The sequence below is a fragment of the Sarcophilus harrisii genome, chromosome 3 (assembly GCF_902635505.1).
Source record: "Sarcophilus harrisii chromosome 3, mSarHar1.11, whole genome shotgun sequence".
Lineage (NCBI taxonomy): Eukaryota > Metazoa > Chordata > Mammalia > Dasyuromorphia > Dasyuridae > Sarcophilus > Sarcophilus harrisii.
Genome location: NC_045428.1, coordinates 185,336,533 through 185,352,884, shown reverse-complemented (window position 1 = coordinate 185,352,884; position 16,352 = coordinate 185,336,533). Strand labels below are relative to the sequence as shown.

The 16,352-nt window shown below is 32.3% G+C and overlaps 1 protein-coding gene across 3 annotated transcripts in view; it reads left to right on the top strand.

Moving 5' to 3' along the window:
• Nucleotides 1–13,890, top strand: part of VGLL3 (vestigial like family member 3) — a 71,634-nt gene extending 57,744 nt beyond the window's left edge. For all 3 annotated transcript variants that reach the window (XM_031958844.1, XM_031958842.1, XM_031958841.1), the window contains exon 4: nt 9,014–13,890. In XM_031958844.1, coding sequence (XP_031814704.1) covers nt 9,014–9,057 — 44 coding nt within the window. In that variant the 3' untranslated portion in view covers nt 9,058–13,890. The remainder of the gene's footprint in view (nt 1–9,013) is intronic.
• The last annotated feature ends 2,462 nt before the right edge of the window (nt 13,891–16,352 follow it).

Here is a 16,352-nt window from a genome sequence, read left to right as displayed (position 1 = left end):
AATATTTAACAGCAAACTTTCTGGCGAAAATAGCATACACATAGCACACTTTTAAGTTAAATCTACATTATTAACATCACTTTTTAAAAGTGTAAACAGTCTTGATTTTTAGTTTTTGCTGCTCTTCAAAGTATAAATATTCCCATTGAACATTTAACCATCAGTTTTCATGAGCTAGTTCAAACTAGCTCTATCACATTGTTCTATCTACAAGCTGTTATCCCAGACTTTTCTTCCCTATCTTAGTCAAAATTCTTTGAAAAGCTATCTAATCTCATCATCCCCACTCCTTTTCTTATCACTGTTTTCCAAATACTCTTTAATCTGCATTCTGAAACACATAATCTCTAAATTGAAAATGCTCTATTCAAAGTCACCTGGTGCCCAAACTAGTAGACTTTTCTCAGCCATTATCCTTTCTTGCTTTTGTGCAACACTTGAAACTGTTGAACCATAATCCTTTCCTCCACCACCAGTTCTCTCCTCCTGCCCCCATTCAAGATGTTCTGAGATGTTCTCTGGGTTTTCATGACATTGTACTCTCTTTGTTCTTCTATGTTCTATTTTCTATGACTTCCTGGTATCCTTTGATCATTATCTATAAAGTCCATGTAACTCTGGATGTAGCCCAAACCTCCATCCTGGGCACTCCTTTTTTGTCTCTTTTTTTATTCTCAGGGCTTTCATCTGCCCACAGAGTTTTAATTATCTCTGTGCTGATAATTCCCAGATCTCTATTTCCAGCTCTCATCTCCTTTTTTGAGTTCTATTTTTTTAATCTCCAAGTGCCTACTGGACATTTTGAATTGGATAGCTCATAGATATCTCTAATTCGGTATATCCCAATCTAATTATTTATTCCCCAAACTCATCACTCTTCTAAATTTACCTGTTACCCACCCTTTAGCCTTTGTGTCATTCTCAACTTTTCACTATCTTTCTGATATTATCTTCCTCCAAAAACTCTCTTCTTTTCCAAACTTCCATCTTATAATCAAAGATACCATGAACTTCTAAGTCATCAAGGTTATTTTCTCCTTTTTATTATCTCCAGGCTTGCAACTTCAATACCATTTTTTCAGTATTCCTCACTCTCATTTACCCCACATATTTAGTCTCCAAATATTGTTTCTACTTCCTTGTGTCTTTTCTTTTTTTATATTCTCACTGCCTCTAACCCTAAGTTAAGGTTTAATCTCTCCTGACTCAAGTTTCTTACCACTCCAAGCCATGCTTTACACAGCTGCCAAATTGATTTTCCTTAAGTGCAAACCTGACCATATAATTTCTCTACTTAATAAATGCCAAAGATGCCATAAATATGTGGGATAAAATATAAATTCTTCTCTTTTGGCATTTAAGACCTCAACCTGGCCCTAATCTACTTTCCTTTCTTATATACTCTGTGTACACACCCCCACTGTGATCTAGTAAAATTGACTTTATTAATATTTCTCATGCTGGGTACTCTATCTGCCACTGACTGTCCTTGTATCTGGAACATATTCCCTCCTCACTGCTGTGTCAGAATCCCTAGTTTCCTTTGTAGGGAAGTGCCACTTTCTGTAGTCTTTCCTTTTCCAATCTCCAGCTCCCTTTATATCATTAACTTCAAAATATTTTGTATATATTTTGTATGTATCTATATGTTTATATATTATCTGCTCCAGTTAGATTATAAACTCCTTGTGAGGACAGGAACTAGTTTTTCTTGTGTTTTTGTATCCTTAGGACATAGCTTATGGCCTAAGATATGGTGAACATTTAATAATTTCTTGTTAATTAGTCAGATGATTAATTTATTCAGTCATGACTATGAACATATATCCTAATGCAGAAAATCATTTGTGAAACTTTGCATGTTTCTTCCTGTATTATAAAGATTTTATACTTATGAGAAATAATGTATACTTATTAAAAATTTTATTCCCCTATATTAGTTCACTTTAAATTATCTTTTGTGCTTTTAAATTCACATACTATTTCCCCCATTTTAAAAAAAAGACATTTCATTTTGTAACATGATCCTCATGGTTTTTAAAATCATCTCATCTCAGATCTGTCTCAGATTGGTCTTTGTAGTTATTATTTCTACTTTTATTTTCTAAATTTCATTTTCTATTTCTTACTCCCCCTTCTTACCACCACCCTCAGCCCCAGCAGATTCTGGTTGTCAACTAAGATTTAAAAGTTCAAGTGAAGTATTTCTTCATCATTTAGTTATATATTATTATAACAGTATAGTTAAATCTGTTTCATTATGCATCAATTTCTTGGCTTCTTAAATTTTTTTGTTTATGAAACTTACACTGCCTATTTGATTCTGATAGCAAGCTTTCTACAGATATGTCTTGACTTTCACTGATTTTTATTGTTTTATGAAGCATCATAGCCAATAATTCTTAATCATTGTTCTCTGAAATGTTTAATAAATGAGTTTGCTTTCTAAACTAATGTTGCCTTCACTCTCTGCTTGCTATTTCCTCCATAAACTCTTTGCTTTGTTTAATTTACTTAATGAAATCAAGTGTTTCTTTGACTTTTTTCTTGTGGGGAGGGCTATTCATTGGTCAGAATTTTTCAGGAAATTCTGATTAATATTTTTGTATTTTTTCCACTTAATTTTTGTCTGCTAATTTGTTAGTTGCTTGTTTGAATTGACTGGATTGAAGCTGTTGCAATAATAGGTCCTCTTTTCATTTTTATTTTTTCTGCTATTTGATGTAGATTTTTTTTAACCTTTGCTCTCTAATTGATGATTTTAATCACATACACCTGATACCAAAATCTCTATAATTTCTTAAAGCTGAATCATTTATTTGAATTAATAATTCATAAATACTCAGCTTGAAAAAAATCATACATTTGTATTACTCTGGCTTTAAAGTCCAATTTTAAATCAGGTATGTTTTGATAACTCCTGCTTCCAGGTAAAAGATTTCTTGTTTTTCTCTTGTGTTCTTAAATATATTTTTATGGGTAAATAGTTGTTTCAGATTAACTTCTCTTTTGGTTGGATTATGTTTTTTGTATCATAAAGCTGTCTCTGCATAACCCAGAAACCTCTTTAAAGATACATATTTGGCACTATTTGTTACTCAACAGATGTTTGGATAGTTAGAATCTCCAGAGAGTATTATAACTTGTGGTTTCAGTTACATCAACTTAATCCAGGAAATTTTTGCTTTTTGTTCTTCTCTAATTCTAGGAGAAAGTCTGTGGAAGAAATTTTTTTAGTCTCTTCTCCTCCCTTTCCTTTACTTCCTTCCCTCTTCTCTTCTCTTTCCTCTTTTTTCTATCATTCCTTGAATTGTTTTCCAAGTTTTCAAATTTTTCCAAGTTGAAATACACAAGTTGAAATCAATATTAATTAATAGATACTATTGATTAATTTCTTTATACTTGTTTCTGTCATCTAGTATGATCTCAACCACTTTTTATTTTTTATGCTAATAAGCAATTCATATCTATGATTTCTGTCTTACATTTTAATGTATACTTTTAAATGGATGAATACTTTTAATACTTTTAAAAGGAATGATTTAGCCTCATGCTGAAACTTGATGCTAAAATACTTTCATAGTCATCCTTCCATTTAGAAATCCAGAAATATGTGGAGGTTGATAAAATACAAGCTACTATCAGTGAAGAGGCTATAAGAAGAAAGAAGAGGATGTATAATATATAATATAGCATGTGAAGAGAGATGCGTTCATGGATTACATGGTCATAGAAATTTAAAGCTGGAAAGGGACCTTAGTGGTCATCAATTCCAATACCCTCTTTTTATAGTGGAGAAATCTGGAGAACAGTGAGTGAAGTTGTTACTTACCAAAGGTCACACAACTAACTTTGGAAGGAAGGAATGAAGTAAGGAAGCAAAGGAGGAGGGGAAATTAAGTATTTATTATGTGTGAAACACTGTGTTTATAATAATAATAATAACTAGCATTTACATAGCATTTTAAGATTTGCAAAGCTCTGTACATTGGATCCCCTCAACCTGTGAAAATTAGATACTATTATTATTTTCATTTTACAGATGAGGAAACTGAAATTGGAGAGCTTAAGTGTCTTGCCTGGGGTTAAGCTGCTAGTAAATATCTAAGGGATGATTTGAAATCAGATCCCGACTCCAATTGACTCTTGCCCACTGTGCCATTTAGCTGTCTCACTAGAGAAAAACATGAGGGTTATAAATGCAAGCAAAAAGAAACACAGTCCAAAAATAGAACAGAAAGGGGAGAAGGGTGGGGGAAAGTTTGAGAATTAGTCCGGGGAAGAGTCAGTTTATTTTAAAAACTTAGCCAGTTTTGGAAAAAGCAGGATAAAGCATGGCTGTTGTGGGTCAGACTGAAGTCTTTCTGACTTCATCCAGGGCTTTACTATGTTGGCTGGGTGTGGGACCTTAAGGCAAATATCTTAAATCTTGATGGATTTCAGTTTTCTCATTTGTTAACTGAGGGGTTGAGTAGATCAACTTCAAGATATTGTCTGATTCTAAATCTATGGTCTCATGATCCTGTTTTATTTGGTGGGAAGGAAGCATCTAATGCTAAAAGCTAAGGTAGTTTGATGTGTAGGGGTAGGAAACACCTGGGTCTTGAACAATTAGTTGCTTAAAAACTTGCCTCAAGTGTGCAGGTGCTGCACTTTATACAACAACATAATAAATTAAAGTATAATTTGTGACGTCAGTTCCAGTCATTCCAGTTAATATTTTGTGTCCTATTTTAGATCAAAATTTAAAATCTATTTAACAAGTTCAGACAATTTTAAACATTTTTCTAGTAGGGAGACTATTACTGCAATCCAAACAAACTACAAAAAGCATTACCATAATCTAGAGATCTAGAATTCTTCTCTGCCGATAAGTAATTTGTCTTCTGGCTCAATTAAGGTTGTTAAAATCTCATGGGTTATGATGGATGGACAGTTGCCACTAGAATATCTCTTCATATTTTGAGGTGTGTTTTTTTTTTTAAACAAGGATTATTTGGTGCTGAAGCATTAATAATGGAGAAGGAGCTCTTAAATTGTGTGTCCATAATTTATTCATAAATTCATTTTTTATAGGTAAAATGTAACTTTATCTCTCTTCATCTTTTTTCCCCCCTTTCTAGCTACCCTATTATGCTATCCCTTTTCTTAATAGATCATATTAAAAAATTATTAACTTAGTGAAGTTTATGTGATAAACCTAACCTTTTGGTAGATCATTCTTATCACCATTAACAATAAGAGTTTTATAAAATAAAATAAAAAGCTTTGTTACAATTGATTCTAGGTATAAGAATAATATAGTTTCTGTCATGTCATTAGGAACATAGGATAGAAATCTAGAAGAGACCTTTAATGCTCTTATTTACAGGTGAAGAAACTGAGACCTAACATTGCACATTAGGTATTTAGTAACAGATAGGATCTGAACTAATAGCCAGTCTTCCTCCAAATTATGTTATAAGAAAACATTGAGCATCTGATAAGGACACTTCAAGCTCTGATATGAATTGATTTTTTTGTGAGTTGGTGAAGAGAAAAAAATTAAAAAAATTTGTGTAATGAGGCAATGGTGAGGAAAGTAGATTCTATCAGTCAAGTTTTGAGATATTTGTAAATAAATTTTGCCTTCCTATGTCTAACATTTAAAATCTTAATTCATTATAGGTGTATTGAATTTTAATAATCCTTTGTCTTTATATTGCATTTGTTTCTTAATATATTTTTTCATTTTCCTTAAGCCATTCCATGTAACAAATAAAAAAAAGAAAAAAAAATATCAGTTCATCTAAACTAACCACTATATTGACCTTATATGACAGCAGATACAACATTTTACAAATATAGTACCCCACCTAATATTGAAAAACTTTTGTATGAGCAATATTCATGCAACAAGAGAAGAAAGGAAATCATTAATTGGGGGGGGGAATCTTTGCATCAAATGTCTCTGATGAATTATAGAGAGGATTAAGTTTCATTTAAAAAATACCTAACAGTAGTAATTAATTTTTAAGTAATAATTCTTAGCTACTATTACCCACCCAGAATGACTTGCCAAGATAGTCATAATTGAATAAGAATTATGAATGGATACTGCAAAAAAAAGTAGACAGTTTTTAATGGAATTAAAGAGAAAAAAAATTGTTAACACAATACCTGGCATTAGCAACAGCCTTCATGATTTGTATTTCTAGTATTGCATAAATTGATATAGTCTTCAAATGTGGAATCACTAAGCCATTCAGAAGACATTTTGATAATGAGAAAATTATTTATGCACTCAGCAAACTGTCGGTGAAGGTAGTTTAAGTTGGATAGATTATTCAATTGGGATACTTTCAAGACTACAAATTATTTTGGACATGAAATAATTTTTAAAATGAATATAGGAAATTTAGATTGATATGCACAAGATCCATTATTTGGGGAGAGAATAGAACAAATCATTGTTTCTGTTTTCTACATGTGGCAACAACCTCTCTGAAAGACAATTCTGAGGCTTTCTTCATTCAGGCAGTTCTGATTTTAACAGAGATCAGTGTCACAATCCATAGATGGTTTTTATAATTACATCAAATGCCTACATCTCACCTTTCCCTTTGTCTATTTCCTAGTCCTATACTGTGCTTTTTAGATCACTTTCATGTCTCCATTACACTTACTAATTGTGTCTGTTTTTGTAATGATTCCCTGTAGTCTTATGAAATACTTTGACAAGTTTAAGGTAAGAAAAGGATTTGTTGTAGCTGCTTTGGGAATATGTAAAAAGTTAAAGTGACCCTTTAAAGAGTGAACAGACATAAAACAATCTGTCAGTCACATTTCAAGACAGATTGTCTCATGTAGCAAAATAATACAGTGTTCATCAAAAACAATAAACTCAATTTTACCTGCCCTTGTATGATATTTGTGGCCATAAAACCACAAATCACAAAAGAAGTTACCTCAGAAACTAAACAAAGTCTGGGTCTTATGGTGTGTTGTAGTCACATCCCAGTTATAAAGATTAACAGACGGTGGCTTCAAGTAGCATTTAAACTTCAGCTATCATCCTGATTTCCTATATTCTAAACCAGAGGTGCCAAATCCATGGCTCATAATAGTCCTGAGTATGGCCACACTAGATTAAAATGTAATTGAGAAATATTTAACAAATTAAACAAAAATACAATAACACATAGATAATGCTGCATTTTAAAACTAAGTCAATATGTGGCCCATAGGAATCCTTATGTACTGATGAGAGTCAGTCACTATTTCTATTTGAATATGATATTACTAGTCTAAATTGACCAGTTCATAGGCTTAACTTCATAATGCCACATGTTTGCTTTATGACCCTTCTTTCATAGATGCTTTCTTAAACATTACATGTTGTGTGTGAATTAAATATTTATCTCTGTGTGTGTGTGTATGTGTGAAACACAAACACACATACACACACACACACATATACACACACACCTCAACCCATTTTTATTTTAAGTGTCAATGTGCAATAGAATTCCAATAGCTGGGAGTGTAGGTTTTTGAGACATTTTACTCAACAGATTTGATAGCTTTATTGTCAGTTCCAGTAACAAGGAGAAATCTAGTTTTCATGGTGAAATTCCAGGTTCCTGTTGATTGTTGCTTGAATGTCCAGCAACTAAGAATTTCAAATGTAGAAATTATACATTTTGTGCATTTATTTTTGTCATTGACTCAGTTTCTAAGAAAGCAAAACCTTTCTCATTTTGCCAGTGGCTAAAAATTTCCTCCCAACTCTGTACACACCCTACCCCAGTGAAGAAAACCCAAAGGGCTGGAAGCTTTCACATATATAGTGCTTTAAAATTCGCAAAGTCCTTTATAAATATTATCTTATTTGATCTTCATAACAGCCCTGGGAGTAATTGATGCTATTAATAACCCTATGTTATGGTTGAAGAAGCAGGCAGGGGTTAATGACTTATATAGGTTCAAACAGCTAATATGTTCTGGGGCCAGTTTTGAACTTGGGTATTCCTTACTCCGGTCTGGTGTCATTCACTGTGCCACCTATTTTTCTTAAAACAGTTTCATCCTTATTCCAAATTCATTACCTTTTTGAAAATTATGGCATGATATTTTCTCTCCATAGGAGAATAAATGTTCTGGAATATTAGAAGGCATAATCACAATAACTAGTATGCATATAACAGTACAATAACATGGAATAGTGGAAATATGGCTGGATCTCAGAATCAGGAAGACCTATGTTTAACTCTTTATGATACATATTGTGTCTGTGTGATCTTTGGCAGATTCCTTAATATTTTAATGTTCCTAGATAACTTCCTATAGCTGTAAGTGGCAAAGTAGAAGGTGACCTGCTTTGATAGATGGAGATTTGTCATAGAGAACTCCATTTATCAATGACTAGATCACAGGAACAATCCAAAAAAAAAAAAAAAAAAGAGAGAGAGAGAGAGAGATTGTATGTATGTGTATGTATGTGTCTAAGGGCAGCTAGGTGGCACAGTGAATAGAGAACCAAGCCAGGGGTGAGAAAGACCTGAGTTCAAATTCAGCCTTGGACACTTATTAGGCAAGTCATTTAACAGTCAGTTTGCCTCAGTTTTCTTATCTGTAAAATAAGCTGGAGAAGAAAATACAAAAACACTCCGGTATCTTTGCCAAGAAAACTCCAAATGGTATCACAAGGAATCAGACATGACTAAAACAAGTGAAATTACTTTATTTAATTTTAGCTCTCAAACCCATCTTGTGAAGTAGGCAATAATAGATTATTTCAATCATTTTAAAAATAAGGAAACTGAATCAGAGAAATTAGGTGACTTTGGTAAAATCACATTACTATATATTAGAGGAAGTGTCACTACAGAAGAATACAGACATCGCTTTAATTTATATATCTTGCTTGTTTGATTTTTTTATATTTCTAAATATAGTATATGTCCACTTCCAAAAATAGCTTTTTTTTTTTTTTACCTATTTTGCATCCTCCTTTATCTTTTTACCCATATAGGTCTGCAGCACCAGGACAAGGGCAAGGAGTCTCCTTGGTTCTGAAGCACACAACAGCAGCAAAATAAAGCTGAATTGGGAATCCCAGAACAACTGGCATGGAGCTGTCCTCAGTGTTTTCTTGTTTCTGCATGAGGACAAGATACATACACATGGAAGGAGAAGATGAAAAGTCAGCCATTTTTATATTGTTTTTAAGTCTTTTTTTGAGAAGGTTCAATGGGACCTAGAACATTGAAAAAAAAATCTTTTTGTTTAATTCTTCCCCTAACTGAGTCTGTGCAAGTCTCCTCCTCTTTGATCTTTTCAACAGCATGGTTTATTTTCATTTAATTTTGAATGTTTTGTTGTTGTTGTTGTTGTTGTTGTTTTAAACAAATCACCTTGTTTGTCAGGAAAAGCCAAACCACAATGGCAATGTTCATCCTTTCAGGAATACAATTTTGTAGCTCTCTGTGCATCTATTTTTTGTAGAAATACAGAAGTGTGGTCTTGCATTGATGGGCTATTTTAGAGGGATGTATTTTTTTTTAAATGTAAAAATTGTTAAGTTCTGTTTAAAGAACTTGCTCTCAGAAAAGCACTGGCAACAATGTATAAAAATGCTTACTTGTAGATATCTGTGATGTGATGTGTGTCTATATTTTTACAGGTTACCTCAAGTGTTTGATATTTTCAGTAGCACTATTGCCAAGCAAATCTGGTATAGTTTTCACATGACAGTGCTTTGAAGGGTTGAAACTTTCAACCCTTGCCCTAGCTTGTACAGCTATTAGGTGCATATAAGGTTTCGGAGAAAAGTTCTTTAATGTTCATGGTAGAACAGAAAATGAATTATTTCTTTGGTACTATATGAAGAGTTTTCCTATAGTATTGTAATTATATTCCCAACTAGTCCAGCCTGCATCACTGTATCAAAATTCATATGGGCCCACAAGAGAACTAGTAACCCATTAGTTCCAGTGGATCAGCTCCATTGTTTCAAATTAGCTGTTCTTGTTAACATAAATTCCCGTTGTGTTAAGTGGATTTCTTTTTCCTGGTAAGAGATCTAGAGAGGGGATATGCAAGTTTTGTAAGCAAGGTGTTCTACAAATCACAAAGCTATAAGCTTAATGGTTATTTCATAAGAGTATTACAAAATCCATGTTGTCTTTTTTTTTTCTCCCTCAGATATCTGAGGGAGATATCTCCCTCAGAGATATACTCTGTAATATTTCCAGCATAAGTTTTGCAGTTCTTGAAGTGCATTCTTTTCTTTCTTAAGTGAATAGGAAAACCTGTGGGTATGATTTGAAACAAGCAAAAAATTGATTTGGGTTTTTAATCAGGATCACTTAGAAAAGTTAATAAACTGAAAATTTGAGGATTCTGAAGGGAAAGGCACAGATCAAATCAGATGAAATTTTACTTTTATGCTATTGACTTGTATAGAACATGGACTGGCATTGAGAATCAACCAACAAAATGATGTTTTCAATATTTGCAAAAGGAAAATAGGCATTAATATTTCTAATTTTTTTCAATAGCTAAAATATAAGGCTTGTTTACTTTTTTGGTGACTCAGAGATGAGCGAAATTCAAAAATTAGCTCCAAGAATTTCTAAGTTTTGCTTGCTGAGATGATTTCTCATTTTCCTCTCTCTTATGAAATTCAAAGTACAATAAATTACCACTTTAAAGCTTGAAGAATATATTTCTGTGTGTGTGTATCTATCTATCTATCTATCTATCTATCTATAGATAAATAGATCTTAGTTTGTTAAAAATGCCATAAACTTAGCTAGGGTGGGTTTTCATAGCTGATTTTCAAATCTATGGTTATTTTCAACTCTTCTTTTTATCTTACAATCTGTATATTCTTTCCAATGTATTGTTTGGATTCTAGGCCTTTACCTTGTCCCCTTCCCTTTTTTCCTATGTCTCTGTTTCATGATTTCCTTTCTGAGTGGACACAATTTTTACACAATATGCTCTAAATTGCCTTCATTTCTTTCTGGGATATAGTCCAAAGTTAGGGTATCTTCCATATATGGGTATTAGACATTAATAATAATAACTAGATATTGCTTTAATTTTTACAAAGTGCTGTACATATGTTATTTCCATTATTGTGCTCATTTTACATGTAAGGAAACTGAAGCAGAAGTTAAATGATGCTAGTACATGAAATGGAATTCAAACTCTCTCCAAGTTGAGTGCTTACTTACAGCCACTTAGCTATCTCCCACTCAGTAGGATATGGGCTTGCCCTTTAGGAAATTATAGCCTGGTTAATGGTGTTGATTCTGTTATTCAGAATGATAAGTGGAAGCTATGTTCTGAAGAAACTACATTATAATCATTCACACATATCCTTACATTTTTTCAGCATATGTTTCAACATCATTTCTACTCAGCAGTGGAAAAGTCAAAGATTTATACTAGAGCCTTGATCACAATATATTACTAATTAATCATTGGATTATCAATTTGGCAAAGCAAGTTATAAAAGAGTGTTCCTGAATGCCCCTTTTCCAATTCTATCAAAAAATATAGACATTATTCTTTAGTTAAGGCAAGAAGTCCTTGATTCAAGTATTGTCTCTGATACCTACTTTTTGTGTTACTCTAAACAAATCATTTACTCTAACCATGTTCTAGGCCTCTCTGTAAAGCTATAGGTTGCAGAAAAAGTGCCAGACTACATTAGTAGAAGGAGGTTTCTAATCATGGGAATCACAAGTCAATCCTTATTTCCTGGTTATTTTCTATAAGTCAAACTTTCTGAACTTGAATTTCCATTCTTTTACTAGGTGAGGTAAAAAATTAAAAATCAATGTGTGCTCTGGTTTCTTAAATATACAAATTCATAAAGAAATGAGGTGGATGATTCTATATTCTATATATATTCTGTATTTCATGGAATTTACTTGTATTCATTAGGGACTCCAAAGTTCTGCCTCAAGTAGCTAATGCAATTAATTGACTTAGCATATCAAGATTTGGGATTTTTTTCTCCCTTGTGCTTTAGATTTTCTTGGCAGCTAAATCAAAAATCATTGCATTTGAAATTGGCCATTAATTTACTTATCTACAAGCTTAAAGAAAGGTGGTAAGAGCTCGTAGGAAAAAAAAAATCTACATATGAGGGGGGGAGAAATACTATAAATAATTTCAGTCAGTGATTTACTCAAGTTTAGGAAAGAAGAAACTATTAGAAGCAGATGTATACAATGTGTCTGTTATTGAAGATGGAAAGAGTTCACTATTACCATTCCAGTTATAAAGGAATATTGATGGCAGTTAAAAATACTATGATCAACTTTTCAGGCAGAGGAGAAGGCAAATACTTTTAAAAGTATTACTGAAAGTACCTTACCAGTTTTTATATAGTATAAGCAAATACTCAACCCTTTTATTAAATAGGGCTAGAGATAGTCACCTCTTTATCAAAGGATAAGTAGTTCTTATATGTTACTTACATTGGTGTCAGTCATTATCTTTGGAGAAAAATAATTTTCATTTTATAATAAAATAACCTTAAAACACTCTTAGACCCATGATGAAAACACTAGTCTTTGAAAATATTATTTATGTGAGATTACCATTCACATAACAGTTGAAACTTAAGATTCTTTTGATAGGCTTTTTCTCTAATCCTTTCTGAGAATTAATTGTACCAAAGGCACTCTCTCCACTATGATAGAAATACTATTAATATTTATCAAAAGGCATAGACATTCTTTTATGTCTTTTATCTTCCATAATAATAAGATTTTAATCTTTATTTTTTTTTTTTAGTTTTTGTCTAAAAGTGTCAAAAAACTACATCTACTAATTTTCTTCTTATACCTGTCAGTGCAATTAATATGCCCCAATAATTCAATATGGCTTCTTGCTTCCTCTTTGCTTGCATCAGTCCTAGATCATTAAGTATAATGTGCCAATGTAAGAGCACATGGGACATAAATGAAGGGGACTGAAGACTATTTAATATCAAACATCATTCTTTCAAAAAAATCAAGAAAGATATATTTCATGCATGATCTCTCTTTTAGAAGGAAAATTCACTTAATTTTATAAAACATAATCAACATCAGAACTTTTCTTTGCCCTCTTAATAGAGTATATTTCTTTATGTAATGGGTTAGGGCAATAATCACTAATTACTAATTTATGTGGATTTTGATTTCTGAAAATAATTAGAATCTTGAAAAAAAGCTAATTCACAATTGAAAATCCACACATACAATTTTAAAAAGCTACAACACAGAATTAGGTTTTCCTTTTTATTCTTAAGGAAGAATGTTCTCTGGATTCTTTTTAGTTCTTAACTATTTGAGTAGGAAAACCAAAAATGGAAAAAAGAATTGCTACCTAACAGTGGAAATGCTATTATTTATATTATATTGCTTTGGGAAACTGCAAGCTAATATAGAAAACATATTTACCAATATAGGCAAAGTAAATCCAACTTAGGTCTACAAACAGTTTTTTGTACTAGTTGAAGTCTGCATTTCTAGGATGGAAGATTTGCACTTCTCAGCAGCATTAAATATCTATGAAATCACATCAACAGGACTTTTGGTCTCTAGAGTTGGATTACAAATGATGGCATTTTCTCCAACAAAAAAAAACTACTCCATATTCCCCTTGCCTCTACAAATTCTGATCATCCCTTCAATGAAACTGCCATTGGTATATGTAAATGATATGAAATGAAGAACTTTGTATTTAAAAGGTGTCATTGTTTAATAAGTAATTTAATGTGAATTTTTAATGATTATATTTTAATGTAACATTTTGTTTTGTTCTGTATTTCTTGACAATTAGCTATTGAGCTCTTGTTTTCTTCATATTCAACAAAAGAACCCATAAATATCTTTGTAAGTTGCAGTGTCTTGTTCTTTTTTTTTTTTTTTTTTTTAGATAAGATTAATTCTAGAAACAATTCAGTAAAGGAGCAGTTAGTCTTTACACTAGAAATACTAGTGAAGGTCAGTTATAAATCACATTGTAATTAAAGTTCTTCTATGAGAGTTCTTCCAAAGTTATCAGCTGATTCCTTGGGAGGTATTTTTATGTTTGTTAAATCTAATGTTCATTGTGGCCATAGAAATTCATCCCAAAGTATCACTCTTCCTTTTCTATAATTTACTGACACAAAAGAAGACAATAGAAATGTAAAGGAGTGAACTGAAATCCTGGGGAATCTGGTTTCAAATAATAGCATGCCAAGCTGGCAAGGAATTTGATAAAATTGAAAACCAGTGCCCTGATTTTACAGATAAAAGATACTGAAGCCCAGAGAAGGTAAAGGACTTGCCTAAGTTCACAAGAATTGCAGAACTCAGATGCTTTACATGGTACACAACTCCTCACAGTGTAAATATTTAATCAGGTAAATCTGTATGTTGAAAAAATGAAAGTTTAGTTAGTTTAGATAAATCTAGACACACTGGTATTTTTGATAAAAAGTTGTCATAATTCCCTTTTTATTATGCTAATGTAAAATTTCAATTGTGTTCCCATCCATCATTAATCATAGAATCATTCTTTTATAGCCAAAGGGAATTTTAGAAATCAGTTTGATTCATTTTACAAATGAGAAAATTTTGGGCTAGGGAGATTAAGTGGTAAATTTAACAAATGTCATATAGGGTACAGTCAAAATTCAGACAATAAATTTGATGTTCTTTTCATCATACTGTTAAAAGTGTCATCATACTTTCAAAAGTGTGAATATTTTAGACAAATGGAGCATGGTCACAAAAGAGAGGAGAGGAAACTTTGTTGCTTTTATGTTCAGTTACTTCGTTAAAGAAAACTCGATTTCATTTCGCTTTCAAATGATCTTTAAGGGATGTTTCAGAATCCAAAGGGTTACAGTGTATTTATACTAGACAGGCGCTAAGTAGGGTGGAGACCAAGACATCTGTTGAGAATTCTTCATAGCTGAAGTGTGTTTTCTCTGGGGACAACCAACTACTATTTAATTGTTTTGCTTCCTTTTTTGGGAATGTATGCCCATTCTGCAATGTTCCAAATTTCCAAACATCCCTTTTGACCTTCTCATAAACAATTGATAAAATTGTTAAGAAAGTTGTAAAGCTTTGCACTTTTACCCAAACTGAATCAGTACATCTGCTATGAGTTAACCAGTAGAGAGGAAAAAATAAATTTTAAAGAAAAGCAAAGAAAACATTTTGATCCACTTAATGTGTAAAGCAGATATCCATGCCTTGGAATTTTGCTAATCAATACATAATCTATGTGTCTGAGCTAGCATGAACTAGTAAAATACAAATATTTGATTTTCCATACCAAGTTTGGCTATGGCTGAATGAAGGGCTCTGGCATTGATCTTTCTCTTTACACTTATATAAGAAAGAGACTATTTGTAGAGAGTCAAATATAGCAACAGAGGATTTTGTATCTTGCCAAAAAAATAAAAAAATCTGTTCCCCTTTAAGCATGACATTCTATCCTTTTCTTGTGGATCAAGCTAAAAGGAAAATGCAACTTTAAAATGACTCTACTCCTTCTTTTGGAAGCTCCCTAATCTTTTTCAAATGGCCCATCTGTAGTTTTGTGGATTATATGTTATAAAAAGGAATATGGCAACATTCAGTTCTGTCATTTCCTTCATCAGAAATCACAACCAAATCACAGACTGTGGACAGCAATAAAGTGAATCACTTTTAAATGAATTAGGTGCTCCCTCCCAAATCATTATTATCACCACCTACCTCCACCACCACACCACCACCACCAATAGCAACAGCAATAACAGCAACAATAAAAACTACAAACTGGTCATATTTTGTTTTGAATAACTACTATTAATTGATTGATTATATCAATTTGAACTTTGGTTCTGTTTCTTTACAAAGTACTTTCCTGGGTTTGAAACTCCCAGCATGCTTTAAGATCATTAAGAAATGATTTCTGCTGTGTACATGATGTGATGTGAAGTATACTGAAGTATATTGAAAATATTTTTTTTATTTTTTAATTATAACTTTTTATTGACAGAACATATGTCTGGGTAATTTTTTATAACATTATCCCTTGCACTCACTTCTGTTCCGACTTTTCCCTTCCCTCCCTCCAACCCCTCCCCTAAATGGCAAGCAGTCTTATATATGTTAAATATGTTACAATATATCCTAGATACAATATATGTGTGCAGAATTGAACAGTTCTCTTGTTGCACAGGGAGAATTGGATTCAGAAGGTAAAAATAACCCAAGAAGAAAAACAAAAATGCAAACCGTTTACACTCATTTTCCAGTGTTCCTTCTCTGGGTGTAGCTGCTTCTGTCCATCACTGATCAATTGGAACTGAGTTAGATCTT